Below are 16047 nucleotides of genomic sequence, written 5' to 3'. Positions count from 1 at the left end.
TGGGTTACGGCTCCTGGTTTGAGCACGTGCAGGAGTTCTGGGAGCACCGCCTGGACTCGAACGTGCTTTTCCTCAAGTATGAAGACATGCACCGGGTGAGTGCTGGGCGGGCAGCTGCCGCGGGCTTGGCGCCTTCCGCCCCTGGGCTCCTGCCGCAGGAGCCCGCCTGCCCCTTGAATGCCGTGGCGGCCGTGGCCGGAGCGTGCGGCCCGGCCTCTCCGAGACCCCCAGCTTGTGGGCGAAGGGACTCCCGTGTTCCAGGTGTGCCCGGAATCCTGGCGGCCGGTCTCCGGGCTGCGCTGGCACGTGGGACCCTGCCCTCGTCCCCCAGGCCCGGGCCCCAGGGGCAGTTTCCGGGTTGGACGGTGTGCACTTCAGAAAGCCCCGTGCGTGATTTGCCTGCCGTGGCCGGGGGAGCAGGGTGACGGCCAGACTCGCCCTGCTGCCTCCTGGCACCGGCTCCACAGGTGACTGGGGGAGAAGGGCTGAGACGGCAGAGCCCGAATTTCTCGTCTCTCGTGGCCTGATTGCCTCAGAGGGGCAGTGCTCAGATGGCTGACACGGCGGCTCCCAGGGCGAGGGCTTCTGAGTGCCCGACACCGGGTGTGGAGGAGGAAGTGGCACTAGGCGGTTGTTGCCTGAACGTTCCGGGCTCCGCCGTGGTGTGGGAACAGTTGAAGGCGAGATGTGCCTGTGCCCTGGAGGGCTCGCCGGATGGAAGGAGGGCCTGCCGGGTCACGCGTCACGTAGTCATGTGTCGCGTCATCGCTGCCGTTAGCATTTTTAATGGCCTTACCCCGTGCTGAGTTTTATCGAAAGTTCTTTGCACGTGCGTTGGCTCACTTAATTCTAGAACGCCGTTATCCTCTCTGCTGGGGCCGCGTCGTCTCTGGAGGGACGTTTGGACGGTTCCCCTTTTTTAGGACGGACGAAAGGCGAGCCTGCCCTAAGCCCCTTCCCTCTCTGGCTCCTCTGCTCTGCTTTGCCGCAGGTCCCCTCACAGTGGTCACCCCTCCTGAGCCCGCTCTGGCTGGGCTCGCCCCCGTACCCCCACGCTGCTCTGTCAGGGTCACCTGCGGCCGCCACACGGCTCAGTCCCACGGTCTCTGTCCACGTCGTCCCGCGCGACCTCCTGGCAGCAGGTGACAGGCGATCGCCCCCTCCCCCTGGCACTCAGGACGCCCCACGGTCCTGCGTCCCTGGCTGCTGTCTTCCCGGGCCTCGGGCCGGGCTCTCGTCTCTTGCCATCCCTGCTCCCTCCCCTGGTGACCGCCCGCCAGACGTGGACCCTCCCCGCCCTCGCTCTCCACTGGCCGCCCCTGCACTTTTCTCCCTGAAGGGCTGCCTGGGGAGTCTCACCAGACTGCAGGTTTCCCCTCAAATGCTCCGCAGCTCCTCTGTGCGAGATCGTGGCAGCCAGGTCCATCTGTGTCCCCTGGTGAAAGTCGTGAGTCACCCTTAACTTCTGACTTCCTCTCACACCTCGTGTCCCTCTTCCCAATCCCGTGGCCTCTCTTTTCCCGATATGCCCCTATGTGACCACTCGGCCCCCAGTCTCCGTGGTCCGGGTCAGCATCACTTCCAGCCTAGGTCATCACTCGTGCGGCCTCCCGGGCGGCCTCCCTGTGTCCCCCAGGCCCGCGCCCTGTGTGACTGCGGCACGGCGGCTGCTCTGACGGTGTGCACGCCGGTCGGATTGTGCTCCTCCGGCCGCACGTCGCTCTGGGTGCAGGTCAGGTCTCACTCAGCGGCCCGGTGCCTGGGCGTCTGGCTCCGCACTGGCTGCTTGTTGTTCTTGCCACCTGCGGGGCCGGCTTCTGTTTCAGGGGCTTTGTTTGCTGTGGCCCCGCCTGGAACGTTGTCCGATGCCCCACCTGCGTGGGTCGCTCCCTCACTTCTTTGGGTCTCTGTTGCCATTGGTGACACTTCCCCTGATGCCCGCTTGAATCGGCCCCTCCCCATCCACAGCGTCCGCCCTTTCGACCCGTGCTTTGTCATCTGTGTCTGTGTTTTGCTCACCGTCTCCCCTACCAGAGTAAGCTCCACCGGGGCTGGGAGTTTCGGTGCCTATTTCTGCTTGTACGTCCGTGCCTGATGCGTGACAGTTCTCAGGACGCATTTGTGGATGGAAACGTGGCCTTCACGGCAGAAGCTCTTCCTCCTTGTTAAGAAGCCGGAGGCCCAGGGATCGAGGGGCTCGCCTGGGGTGGGCTGCCGCAGGCTCCGTGAGGGGACGGCGAGCGAGCGAGCGAGCGAGCCTGGGAGGGCGGCTCCAGGCAGAGCAGCCCGGCGTCCTGACCAAGGCCACGGCTCAGGCGAAAGAGTTCATGTGGAGAGTCCACGTGGTTCCTGGTGGTGGGGATGGGGACAGGCACTGGGAGGGGACTCAGTGACACTAGGTAAGGTAGGCAGGGCACGGTGTGGAATTTGGCCTTGATCCTACAGAGATCTGACTGGAAACACGGAAGGAGGAGCAGGCTCTGCATGAAGAGGGGAGCTCGCTTTTGGCCTTGTTGAACTTGAGGGGGCCGCAGGACGGCCAGCAGGGATGCCACGAGCAGGAGGCCACGTGACTCGAGCTCAAGGAGGGGAACAGGTGGCGTGGGGCCCTCGTGAGTCCTGCCTCCAGCGTCTGTGCCCTCCTGCAGCCTCCCATGCCGACACCGGGCCGGGCCATGCGAATTTGGAGGCCTGGATGGGCACGCCGCTCTCAGGAGCTGGGGGAGGGCTCACGTGCTGGGCTGGCCCTCGTAGACTTCGTGTGGGATGCCCGAGTGTCCCACTGGCGACGCCGGGGGAGAAGAACGGTGGCCCAGCCGCCAGCCCTGCCTGACCACCAGACGTGAGCAAGGCCGTCACGCGTCTCCCAGGCCCAGGGGTCTACGGATGGCTGCAGGCCCGGGAGGGGGGCTTCCGGGAGCCAAGTCCCTCCCCTCCCTGGTGCCGACCTGGGTGTGGGCGTGGGACCCGCTCTTGTCGAGGCCTGTCTGGGCCCCGTAAGCCGGGAGATGAGACCGCTCCTCCGTCACAGGGTTGTAAGAGGATCACAGGCGGCATCATCTTCGAGCAGGGCCTAACGCACGGGAGGTCAGTAACACTCGGCGAATGTCCGTCATTGTTCTTTTTTCACATCTTAGGGAGGCGTAGTGCATACGGTCCAGTATACAAATCATATGTCCACAGCTTGATAGATTTTTTTACACACATACATCTGTGTAATCATCACCTAGATCGGGATCCAGAACATTCTAGGTTTTTCCAGTCAACACCTCTGCTTCCCGTTGGTGACCAGTCTTCTGATCTCTGTTGGTTCCGGTTAATTCTGCTTGTTTTCGAGCCTCCCATGAACGGAGTCCTGTGGCACATACGCGGGTGTCTGCCTTCTTTTGCTCAGCGTAACGCTTTGAGCTTCGGCAGTGCCTCGTGGGGCAGGCTGGTTCTCCGTTGGTGTGGTTTTCCGTTGCGGCAGGGACACGCCAGACGCCACAACTCGTTTCGCCATCCAGTGTTGCCGGGCATTCGGGTTGCTTCCATTTGCAGTGGCCAGGAATAATAACGTCCTGTGAACGTGCTTGTGTCTCGGCAGACATAAGCTTTCTTTTCCCCTGGGCACTGACCCGGGGGGCGGGGGGTGGGCGGGCACTAGGCATGCCGGTTCCACGGAGTGTTTCACGCCCGCCTATACCATGGGCGTGTGCTCCCACACCACAGGCCTGGTGTGCAAGGAGAAACCCCGAGCCCGTTCAGCTGCGTGCACACGCACAAGGGCCCGGACAGCGGCTTCCCGGAGCCTCAGGTGACTCCGCAATGAGTAACTTGACCATTATTTTAGTTACTAAACCATGACGGAATGGGATGTCGCACATACATAAACTTAGCAGCTACACCACAGACCTGTGCCTGGCTTCTCTGGCTTCGTTCCAGGCCCTGAAAGGTGAGGGTTCCTGCCGTGCCTTACTGGCCTCCTCAGCAAGAAGCTCAGACCCCCAGCCCTGCCTGTGCCCCTCTCAGCTGGGACTCACATTCCCAATGCCAGAGGAACCAAATGGCATTTACTGTGTCCAAGGGCCTCACTTTTTTTTTTTTTTAATGTTTTTATTTTATTTTTGAGACAGAGCATGAGTAGGGATGGGGCAGAGAGAGGGAGACACAGAATCCAAAGCCAGGCTCCAGGCTCCGAGCTGTCAGCACAGAGCCCGACGCGGGGCTCGAACTCACGAGCTGTGAGATCATGACCTGAGGTGAAGCTGGACGCTCAACCGACTGAGCCCCCCGGGCGCCCCCCAAGGGCCTCACTTCTACCGTTTATTCTTTTTTCAGAAACCTCAGTAAGGGTCTGGATGTCTTTAATAGAGATTAGAGAACTGTCACATTTTTAGGAATTTACGTTGTTTGCATCTTACGCCAAAAAAATAGCCCCAGGTGCACATCATCGGGCTCCAGGAGTGTGGACGGGCCTGGCGTGTTCTCGTCTTGGATGGGAATACTTCGCAGCCGAGCTCTCTCTGCCCTGTGCGCTCCCCCAGGGGCTTCTGCGTCTCCCCCCGGCGCTGGGGGCTGTGCCCGTGAGCCGGACGCCCAGCTGGCTGCCCCAGCGTGTCAACCCACAAATCCTGCCATCGTCATCTGTGGGGTGGTCTCACCAGCCACAAGTGACGAGTCTCGACTGTGACCGGCGGACCAGACACGCTAATTCACAGACGGGCGGTGAGCTCGGGAAGCCCTGCCAGCCGTCCAGAGCTGGCCCACGGTGGGGACGCTGCCTGCCCGCACGGCTCGGTCTCATAACCGGGGAGCAGGCTCGTGGCAGGCAGCCGCACCTTCCTCCACCCGGTGGATGTTGTCCCCACCGGGATTCTGTCGAGTCCCTCTCCTGTGGTGTCTCCCCTGAGGGCCTGCTGTCTCTAATCTCTGTTGTTTTTTTCCTTTTAGTTAGAACTACCGCGTGGCAGGGCAAGTGAGGGGAGCTCTTTCTAGTCCGTTTCCTTCTCACGTCTCGTGTGCTCCGATCCCGGCCGAGCCCTGCACACGGGGCTTGGAGCTGAGCGTCGGAGCCCCTGCCTGGTTGGAGCCCCTTCCCCGGGGGTCAGCTGGGAGGGCAGGACGCAGGGCCCGGTGGGGAATACCCTGGGAATCCAGAGAGGACCTGACACTCAATCCAGCTCTCCCAGAACCCTTTCTTTCTTTAAGGTTTACAAAACACCACGTCAGAGAAATTTAATGGGTTTCTTTATCCAGGCCTTCTCAGAGGCCTTAATGTGGTGATGCTTTATAAACCATCAAGGAGGCAACAGCCTCCAGCATTTTCCTAACTCGGGACCTGGACGCTGGCGGAGTCTGGAGACTGCCTGGTGACAGGTCAGGGTTCTGGGCGCATTTGGCCATGCACAGATTGAGACTATGCGGTGCCTTGGTATCTCCCAGGGAGTCAGTGGCAGTGGTGGGGAGGGGCTCTGCGTGCCCCTCCGGAGACCCAGGCTGTGTCGCTAACAGTGTCACTGTCCAGAAGCGAGGAGCGTTGGGGCCAGAGATGGGCTTCCGTCCGTGGAGTCGAGCATAACCGAATCTTCACTCCAAGCCAGCTCCTCCTGCCTGGCGAGGGGGGCTGGCCCTGGGGCCTGTCCGGGGGCCGTAGGTGCCACCTTGTTCTCCCAGCTGATTCCAGCTGATTGCGTGGACGGAAGGGGAAAGGGAGAGAGTCTGCTGGTCTGGCTCCTGGCACGGTTCTGAGCTGAGTTTTCCTGTCTTGCCGCTGTTTTCAAATGACCCCCGCGATACCAGGACCTCACGTCCGCTCCAGGCGCCCCAGACGACTGGGGTTTGAGTTCCGGCTCGGCCCCTTGAGAGCCAGGCACCCTCGGGCAGTCTCTTAACCTGGCTTGGCTTTAACTTCCGGACCAGGCCAACGTCAGGTTTGTCTCGAGGACTAAGTTAGGAAGTGGCAACAGAGCACCTGGCGAGGGACCGGCCCAGAGCGCTCGGTCAGCAAGGGCGCTGCCTCTGACGGGCCCCCTGCTCTCTGCTCTTGTGTTCCAGGACCTGGTGACCATGGTGGAGCAGCTGGCCAGATTCCTGGGGGTGTCCTGCGACAAGGCGCAGCTGGAGGCCCTGAGCGAGCACTGCCACCAGCTGGTGGACCAGTGCTGCAACGCCGAGGCCCTGCCCGTGGGCCGGGGTACGCACGCGGCCCCTCCCCCCTGCCCCCCGCGTCAGCGTCCTCTGCCCTGGGCCACGTTGCTCCGGAGCCCTCTGCTCCGTGAGGGCCAGAAGGCCATCCGAAAGCCGGCTGCTGCGGATGGAGCCCCGCGGGGCCCTCCGCTGGCGTTTGCCTCGTAGCCGTGCGGGTGGCCTTTTAGGTCACGGGGAGAAGGCCGGGATGTCCTGGGCTTTGTGGGCGGACGTTTCAGGCAGACGCCTTCCCAGACACCCCGCCCAGCAGAGCCCGGGAAGGGCTCGGGGCTGTGAAGTTTCGAAGCACGGGGCCTGCGGACGGGCCCTCCGTCCCCGCGGCGGGTGCTGGTGGTGCCGCGCGGGCTTCTCGGAGGCCGGCGCTCGCTCCTGGCACAGAGCTGGCTCTCGGGCCTGAAGCACCTTGAGGCGGAGGACACGGTCCAGGCAGGAGCCCTCTCCGGGTCCGCCCCGGCCGCTGTCTGTCCTTCAAGGCTCATGCTATTTGAAGCCACCTGACCGTGGAGAACTCGGGCATTAAAATAAGTGCCCTGTCCCCCGGCTGGTGGCCGTGGCCACAGCAGCCACCCTCTTGGCAGGTGTGAATTGCTGGTGACACTGGGTGCCGCAGACCTGCCTCTCGTTCCCAGCTGGGTGAATTCAGAGCGTCCGCAGGTGACGGAACGTTCCAGGGGCCGGCCCGGAAGTGCGGCTGGAGCCGGCTGCGCGTCTTGGACGCGCAGGCCTACCTGGGCTGGCGCCGCGGCGCGTCCTGCGGAGGGGCCCCTCCCGCTTTGTGCCCTTCCTCCGGACCGGGGCGGCCCGAGGCGGCCGTTCTCAAGGTCAGGCGGGCAGTGCCCTCCCGTAAAGGCAGAGCAGTCGACCGAAACCGCAGTGCCTCGCACATTGTTTCCCTGGCTGCATCTTCACAAATATTTATTATTTAAAATTTATTTGCTCTTTTTTTAGTTTTGCTTTTGCTGTGTTTTGTTATCCTTGGATGTGACCTTCTCCAGAATACCCCTTTTGGTTCGTTTGCGTGGTAACGAAGTGTCGAGAACATACTGCGTGCCCATATGCTCCTTCTGATGTGTTTGCTTTATCATTGTTTACCTTGGTTTTGCTTTATTTCAGTTCTTTGATTTTGTTTTCTTTTAGCACATTGCCTCTTTGCTCAGAAGACCTCCTTGCGTTGGTGAGAACGTAGGGCTTGAGCAGACAGCTGCGTTGCTTAAATTTGATTCATATCACAGCATATATTGCACTGTCTTGATTCCAAACCCTAAACCAGGTGGGTGACTCCTTTGATGAGCTCTCAGCTGCCTCAGCTGAGAAAAATAATCGTGGAAAAATATATTTACAGTGTGGCTGGTCTAGAAGCTTCTAATTTTGTCCCTTAGGTATCATTAGAGGGTAGCAAGAACAGCCTCTCCCGTTTGTTTTTTTTTTTCCTCGCCAACACTGATGTCTGATTTTGCATTACTGACAAGAAAAATCCTCGTCGTGGCAGATCTATTGGCCCAGCGTTTGCGGGCTTGCAGTTTCATACTTGAGGTCCTGCCGGGACAGGGGCTTCTGTTATAACGGAGCTAACGAAGTCTATTTGCTAGAGACGGTCGGACTCCGATCTCAGAGATGCTGACGCGGAAAGGAATTCGAAATGAGCATTTCTGTCCCCCGAGGCTGTGTTACTCCAAAGCATGATGGCAGTGCCCCGGTGACGGCCTTCACGGCCCCTGGAGATGGGGGCTTAGAACCCCCCACTCCTGCCGCCCTCCCGGTCACCGTTCACATTTGACCAGACCAACCGCAGATTTTGCAGTTCACGAGGAAAGTGAGTTCAGTGGCTTCGGGGAGGCATGCATTTTGAGCTCTCTTTCCCCGAAGCCTTCATGAGTGAACGGGTAGCCCGTACCTGCTCGTTGGTCGGCGGGCTCCGTGCCCCTGCACGCCTGCCAGGAAAGGTCTTGTGTTTTGATCGAGCCCCTGCCTGAGCCGGAGCTGCAAAGAGCGGCTGGAGATCGCCCGCGACCCACGCGGGGCTGAGTGGGTGAAGCACGCACTCAGCGTCTAGTTGTGAAAGTGCGTTTCCAGTGGGGTCTTCTGTTCCCTTTAAGTTCCTCCCCAAGGTTGCAAGGGCGGGCTTCTCAAAATCTTCACCCTTGACCGAGCCAGGAGGCCTCCTGCTCACCATGAAATGTTCTGTCTTTTTGGATGATTTTTTTTTTTTTTTCCTTTTTAAATTATCCACAAGCAAATGCCACCTTGGCGGAGCTGTTGAGTCGAGTGAATAATGCTGGCACAGAGGACCCAAGTCCACACGATGCCTAGAGCAGCAGATCTGCTCCCCGGAGACTGTCTGTCCTCCAGGGTGTCGTGAATCCCCCGCCCTGTGCCTGGGTGCTAGGCATCCGCCAGGGAACAGGGGCAGAGGCCTCGCTTGCGAGCCTCAGCTCTGCGTATCTGTGCCCGTGGGCCCCACCCAGCAGGGAAGGGACACCAGGATGACCAGCCTCAGGGAAACGGGTTCAGGTGGCCTGTCCTGCCCCCGCTAGGCCAAGCTCAGAAGGGTCCAGAAATAGATCTGGAACCTTCCAGAACCATTTCCAAGGCTCCCTTTGGTTCGGTATCTGGCCCGGCGGCGAGTGAATTCAGCACATTCTGCTCTCGTTTGTGTTGCAGGAAGAGTCGGGCTGTGGAAGGACATCTTCACTGTCTCCATGAACGAGAAGTTTGACTTGGTGTACAAACAGAAGATGGGGAAGTGTGACCTGACGTTTGACTTTTATTTATAATCACGGCGACGGCAAACTTGCATGCTCACAGCACCCAGACACTCTACTAGCTAAAAGTCCCGTATGCACTCATTTGTTCCTTGCTGGACGAACTCCGGAAGCAGCGTGAGGCCCGGGGGAGGGAGGGAACGGCGGAGACGCCGGAGGAAGAGGGGGCCCTGCTTCCCCTCCGGAGCAGCCGTGTCGCCTTTGGGCTTTGAAGTCTCTCCGTGTCCGACCACAAGCGTTGTAAAGATGGCGGTTCTGACGGCCTGTATCATAAGTATAGAGTCTGTAACATACGCAGCTAGAACGTCTACCTTTTACAACCCCACATTATTTATTGTATTTTATAGAGCTTTTCACTTGGAAATCTAAATAAATGTCAGTAAACCAAATAGAAGTTCATTTCCGAGGGGACTCAGGAGCGAGCCACACCCAAATGGTAGGAAGATCTCAGGGTTGACTCTTTATTTTTGTAGTTCTGTTCTGTATGGCACAGCCGTTCTGTTCTCACCCGGTTTGGAGGTGACGACACAGGAGGAGTTGGGTGTGTGGGGGCCGCTGTTCCTTTCGATGAGTTCAGTGCTCTGAAACCTTCCTGAAACAAAGCAGAGACCGTCCGCTCGGCATCTGCAGGGAGGATGGCCCTCTGCCAGGGACTCCCAGCGGGTGGCCTCAGACACCCGATACGGAGGAACCCGCAGAACGTTCCTTGAGGGAACCTGCCGGGGAGGCCGGCCGACGGGCTCTCACGCGGTGACCGGAGAACCTGCCGCAGAGACCGAGCGTACGTGGAGTCTGAGTTGTCCTTCCACGAACTCTCGTTCCCTGAGGCAGAGACCTCTTTATGCTGGTGAGCAGATGCTCCATAGTAAATTCCTCAGACTCGCTCACGGGTCAGTCTGTTCTGTGTGCACCTGAGGCTCCCGGCCACGGGAGAGCCACTTTGCAGGTTCAACGCCCTGTTTCACTCAGACTGGTTGGCCGTCTCGCCTTTGCACCCCAGTGTACCTGCGGGCGCACGGCCTTTGCACCCCAGTGTATCTGCGGGAGCACAGGTGATTGTCTTCACCGCCCCACCCCTTGCTTCGTCGTCTGGCCCGCATTTGGCTGGGGAAGCGATGAGACGCGGCCAGGCCGGCCGCCAGCGTGCGTGTTGCCGCCGCGGCGGGACTGGGGTCGTCTTGGAAGTTTACGTGGCCGGCAGGCGCCCCCGGTGGTGGCTGGAGGGTCGCCACCACGTGTAAGGGTCTCTGTGCTGTGTTGCTGTCTTGGAAGAGGTGCAGACACACGCCGGTGTTTTATGCGGCGTTGCATGGTGGGCTTGGCTGCGCCTTTTCTGTGTATCTGTGAGGGAGGCTGCTTTCTGTGAAATTTCTTTTCTATTTTTCTATTTTTAGTACTGTATGGATATTACTGAGCACCACACATGATCTGTCTGTGCTTGCTTGCATCTTTAATAAAGACACGTCCCATGCCTCGTGTGAGCGCGTGCTGATGAGTGCCGAGGGGTAGCCTTCCGGGGCAGTCGCGACCGTGAGCCCCGCCGACACCCGGTCGCCGGGGTTGGCCGCCGAGGGTCTCAGACCCACGCTGGTTTGGCTCTTTCTCTCCGCTCGAGACCTTCCAGGCGGTGAATCCCCCCTCGCTATTTGTCCGGTCACCTTTGGCATTACTTACGGGCCGAAAGGAGGGCTGGGGAAAAGGAGATCGGGGTGTGTGGGGCCTGCCCGGGGAGACCCCGTGTCTCACGCGGCGCACGGCGGTGTGTTGAGACCGACCCGGCTGATTGCACTCGACCACACTCGACCGCTTTGAATTCCAGAGCCTGCCTTCCTGATTCCTGGTGGCAGGAAAATCCAGGACATCGTTTTACCTGATAAAGCTGGGGCTTTCTGGAAAGCACATTTCTTTTCAAACGGGCCCTTTCCTTTAGGACTCGGGTGGAACCCCAGAATTGATGTTGGTCTCTGAAATTACCCTGGATCCCAAGCCCCAAGTTAGTCAGTGGAGTATCCAGCCTGCTGCCCCAGAGGGTCTGCCCCCAGCCCATTTGTCAAGCACCTGAAATAAAGCAGCAAATGAAGGCAAAGTGGGCGAATCAAGCAGCAGGGTGGGGCCGTGTAATCGAAGTGCTGATTTACCAAGTGTCTCCCCATCCCTGCAGACTTGCTTTCACTTCCTTTCCTGGACTCGTTTATTCAGTAAACACTTGAGCACCTACGATGCCTCGGGCCTGCTGTAGGCGCTGGGGGTACGGCCGTGAGCACAGAAGGGCCTGGCCTGCATGGTGTTCCTCTCTGGGGAGGAGATGACGCCCCCGTCACAAAACCTGTGTGAGGTCAAGCTCGAGAGGACTCCAAGGGACCCGGTGATAGCCGAGATCAGGAGGAAGTGAGGGGACCAGGCTTGAGGCCCTCTGGGGTGGGGGGCCCAGGAGTGGGTGGGGAGGGCAGGGAGGGGGCTGGGCAGTGAGAAGAGGCTGGTGTGGCAGGAACTCAGTTTTGGAGGGTAGCCAGGAGCCAGCTCACCGAGGGCCTTACAGGTCACGGGAGTTTGGATTTTGTCCTAAGAACTAGGAAGCCACAGGAGGGTTTAATCAAAGGGACACTGACCGGTTTGCATTTTTAAAAGCCCCCTGACAGCAAATGGATTACAAGGCCTTTCTCCTGGCTGTGTGATTCACTCAGTCACAAAATGAGGGGTGGGGGGCTGTTTTAAATGATCCTAGGGGCCCTTCTGACCCAATAGTTGGCTCTAAGCGTTCGTGGGCAGCGTGTGCGAGGGTCTGCACATTACCTACAGTTCCCGCCTGGTGCCCTCGGAGCTAAGACGAGGGCAAAATGATTCGAGGCACAGGTGCCGTGCAGCTTGCGACGAGGCCCCGGACGGGTGGAGGAGGTGAGAGCGGCCGGGGAAGACTGCGGACTTGACCGGACAGCTGCCGCGGGATTCCCAAACGGCAGGGTCACAGACCAACAAGATTGCGACAAGCATTTGGGGGGCCAGCAGAGAGGGCTTTACTCCCAAGCAGTAGCGTTTGGCCGCAGCCCCGCGGCAGTGTGTGTGCTGGCCTGGCTCGGCACTGGGCCACCTGGGACACGCCATCTGTTTTCCCTCCACGCGCCCCCATCACTTCATCCGAGGGGGCACCAGGAAGGGCTTCCCAGCACAGATTCACGGGCCCTCCCATCGGAGCAGGTCAGCCACGTGACTGGTTTGACCCGGTGTCGCAATTTACACAGTGGAGACCATCTTTGTCCATGTCCCCTTCATGGCGGGGACCTAACAGGAGGTGGTGGCTTCGGACCAGGGATGGAGCATCAGCACCGCCCCCCTGGTGGCCACGCCCCCTCCGCCAGCCGACTTCGAGGTCCCTCCCTCCCTCCCTCCTGTGGCCTCAGCCCTGGGGATACAGGCCGGGCGCCCAGTGTCTGTCCTGGGGGGTCCCAAGTGTGGGACAGTTTTCCCACCACCTGAGCAGTGACTGCTGTTTGAAATGGGTGGAGGTCAGGTCCTCGGGTGCCCATCGCTCTCTTGTAGCGTTTGGTCCCAGCCCCTCCCGTGCAGCATCATTGCCCACCCTTCATTGTAGAACGAGCATTTTCAGACTGGGGTGGCACTTTCGTCGGTCAGAGGATCCAGCCTTACCCACCGACACTGACGTCTCTGACAGCCGGACCTCCCGTCCCTGACAAGCTGGCCACCTCTGGGGACAGCCGTTCTGTTGCTGGCAGTGCTGTCCAGCCACGTCCTCCGGCCCCTGCCCTGGCCTGGCCCCGCCTGCTGGGACCCCCAGCCCTGCCTTTGCCTGTGAGCATCCCCGCTGCTCCCTGGTGCCCCCTGCTTTCCTCTCTCATCCCGCCCACCTCACTGCTCTACAGCTGTCTCCCCCACCCCGCCATGGACAGTGACACCCCGAAAGCAGGGCCGTGCTGTGTCTTTCCCTAGGTTGGAGTTTGACATATAATCAGCGCCTAGTAATTGCTAAGGGAGTGACATCTTTCATGGGCAGAGTGGATTTTGCTTTTTCTGAGAGCCATCTGCCCTGTACCTTCCTGGCTGCGCCCTCAGAGGCTGTGTCTTCCCAAACAAGAACGAGGCTGGCCTCCTGACCCCGAACTACCCCACTGGGCCACTGCCCCGACCTCTATACACTTCTTTCTTTCCTGCCAACGGGCCGTGCCCTGGTTATCTCTGTTCTCCTCTTCCAGAACATCCTTCCCGACCACTCACTGGCTTCCCAAATGTCGGTGTAACTGGGGGATGGACTGTCTGGTGCCCATACTTCCCCTGTCCTCCCTCTGTCCCAAAGCCCGGAAACACAGGACCCCTGAGAACTGCGTCGACCCTTCGGTGGCCACGCTTCTCCCTCTTCCTTTCTCTCCTTCCTTGGTGTTTTTTGAGCATCTACTCTACGCCCTGGTGGGGGTCCCGGAGACACACCCGATGTCAGTGCCTCTCCCCTGCAAATTTAGCACCCCACTGTTACGTTCTCGGGGGACCCTGCTCTCATTCCCACCCAGATAGATACCTACAGAGAGACGCCTGGTGGGGGATCTGAGGACCCCGGCTCTAGCTAGAGTCCTGGTTTAGTTGTGTTTGGCTGCGTGACCCAGGCGAGCCACCTGCCTTCTCTCAGCCTCAGGATCCGTCTCTCCCAAATGGATGTTTTGTTGTAAACAGTCTCTGAGGTTTCTTCTGCTTGTTCAGGGCTCAGCGAGCTTGCCTGGTACACGCAGAGGAACCCAGCCCAGTTTACACGCACGTCGCCTCGGCAAACGGGAAACAAAGGCGTGGTGCGGAGAGCTGGTGCTACGGAGAGGTGACACCAAGGACAGCAGGGGGACTGCTTAATGTAAGAGGAGGGCCGCGGGCTGGGTCTGGAACCAGGTGGGAGTAGGTAGGGCAGGGGCCAGCGGGAGGCACGGCAGGTGGGAAGAAATAAGATACGCTAGACCGGGTTGGGCACCCGGTTCCGATTCCGGGTGTCGCCGGGACCACGGGGGGAAGCCCCTTGTCACCTCCTAACGGAGAGGTCTCAGCCCGGGGGTCTTGACACTCCACCCGGTGCGAACAGTCTGTGACTCTTAGGCGGTCAAACCGCCTGTCGACTCCACCCAGGAGGAGCTGACGAGTGGGGGAGACCATGAACTCTGAGCCAGCCATGGACTCTGCGGCGAGGGCAGAGAGAACCCGTCACGGTGCACCTGCCACACAAGCTTGGGCCCACGGGCGCCATCGCCAAGGCGCGCTGAGCCTTTGCCAAATCTACACATCAGATGACAACTTGATTCTCACGCTTGGATCCCTGTAAGCTAGTTGGCACCGGATGTCTGAGCCACAGTCCCTAAATCTGTCCCTCACCATTGACGGAAGGAGTCTGTGCTCTATTAAAAGCATTCTTCAAGCACCAGAGAATGCGAAATGTGTTTAAAATATAAAAATCAACCAGAAAATGCATTTTTCTTTTCTTCACAGTTGTCATCTTTGCATATCTCCATGGCGTTGAGCGCCAGCTGGGAAAAGAAGTCCTAAAATACCCAAGCGAGGCCATCTCTGCAGAAGGAGAGACTCTCGACGGAGCCAGCAAGACTCTCTCTCTCCTCCAATTTATGCATCCTCAAAAAACTTTTAAGTGGATTGGTTGAAATCTTGTTTTCCCCCTAGTGTTCCTGTCTCTCAGTTCTCCCCTTTTATACTCCATGGTATGTGTGATTTCCAGAAAAAACAAATCCCAAATACAATTAGTAGCTAGGAACCCGTCTCACTGTGCTCAAGAACGACTGGCCGTTTGGACCTCTGTGTCCACTTAGGCTATTCCCCTCTGCCCGGATTGCCATTCCTCAACGTGGGTGACGCCGATTTAGGCTTTGAGCTCAGTACAGGTGGGGTCCTAATCCAAGGACCCCCATGTCCCTCTCCCACCACTTCCCGGGCTGCTGCTTTGCCCTCACTGGTGCCCAGTGACCATCTGCTTCTTGAGGCTGGTCATGTCTCTTCCTGGGGGTAAAGAAGTTAGCTTCCTAAGAGGTGGTCGGTCAGTGAAACCTTGATGACTGGAACGTTCCCACTGTCTGCGGAATTCAGCCGCCCCTCCACAGGTCCTTGTTCTGCAAGCACGTCATTTGTTACTCGCACAGGCCCCCTCTGGCCCGGCCGTGCTGCTCAGGGGCCCTGACCTACACGCCCAATGCTCTCTTCTCCAACAGTCTCTTCTCATGGACCATTTAGCCTCATGGAAAAACCTTTCCTGCTATTTTAAAAAATTTTTAATGTTTATTTTTCGAGAGAGAAAGAGAGAGAGAGAGAGGCACAGAGAGGCAGACGCAGAATCCGAAGCAGGCTCCAGGCTCTGAGCTGTCGGCACAGAGCCTGATGCGGGGCTCAAACTCGAACCGTGGGATCATGGCCTGAGCCAAAGTCAGATGCTTAACCGGCTGAGCCACCCAGGCGCCCCCTCCGATTTTACCAGAGACATCAGGAGGGCTGCTGGTCATGTCAGACAGACTGACTTTCAGTGGCCGGTGGCTGCCTCTGTCCGGGGTCTCTACGCCACTTGGGCCCCCCCCTCCCCAGGGGAGAAGGCCAGAAGCACCCTCAGCCCGGAGCATGGGGGACTGCTATGTCCCGTCTTCACCGTTCTCAGAAGAATTCTCAGAAGGGAGCGTGCCAGGCGTTAGAGCCTTGAATTCCGAAGGAGTGATAATCCCTTGTAATCGTATATTGGTTTGCATTTGTTAAGAAAACATCTGAGTAACTTCTCAGGTTTCCTGGCCAAAGACTCCATTCACAGCCCCAAGTCGAGGGAAGGAGGGACGGTGCCCGTTCGTCTTCTCACCGCTCGGCTGAGTGCGGCGCTCCGTTCCTATCACATCATCCATACGCGCTTGTTCCCGAACGAAAGGCAAATTAAATGCTAAACAGCACTAATTACAAGCTGCCGCAAGACCCTGGCTCTTAGTGAAGAGAATTACCTGTGATTGGCGGGGGGTTGCAGGTTGCCCAGATGTATGGGACATGAAATTAGCTTCGAGCTGCTGCTTTATTCCGGAGGGTGGGCCGTTACTGTCACGGAATGTTCAGGGGGCGGGATGCGTTA

The 16047-nt window shown here is 58.9% G+C and overlaps 1 protein-coding gene across 3 annotated transcripts in view; it reads left to right on the top strand.

Moving 5' to 3' along the window:
* SULT4A1 (sulfotransferase family 4A member 1) overlaps positions 1–14925 on the top strand; it is a 38017-nt gene extending 23092 nt beyond the window's left edge. Inside the window, exons 5-8 of one of the 3 annotated variants that reach the window (XR_007456858.1) lie at positions 1–95; positions 6037–6175; positions 7327–7459; positions 8851–10423. Coding sequence is in view for 2 of the 3 variants with exons in the window: in XM_049626489.1 (XP_049482446.1) it covers positions 1–95; positions 6037–6175; positions 8851–8963 (347 nt within the window). In the remaining variant the exon portion in view is untranslated. Of the gene's footprint in view, positions 96–6036; positions 6176–7326; positions 7460–8850; positions 10424–13658; positions 13804–14426 lie in introns of those variants that run through there. The other 2 variants (XM_049626488.1, XM_049626489.1) reach the window with 2 other exon arrangements.
* The last annotated feature ends 1122 nt before the right edge of the window (positions 14926–16047 follow it).

This window comes from Panthera uncia, chromosome B4 (assembly GCF_023721935.1).
Source record: "Panthera uncia isolate 11264 chromosome B4, Puncia_PCG_1.0, whole genome shotgun sequence".
In the NCBI taxonomy this organism is placed as follows: domain Eukaryota; kingdom Metazoa; phylum Chordata; class Mammalia; order Carnivora; family Felidae; genus Panthera; species Panthera uncia.
This window is presented reverse-complemented; position numbering and strand designations above follow the sequence as displayed.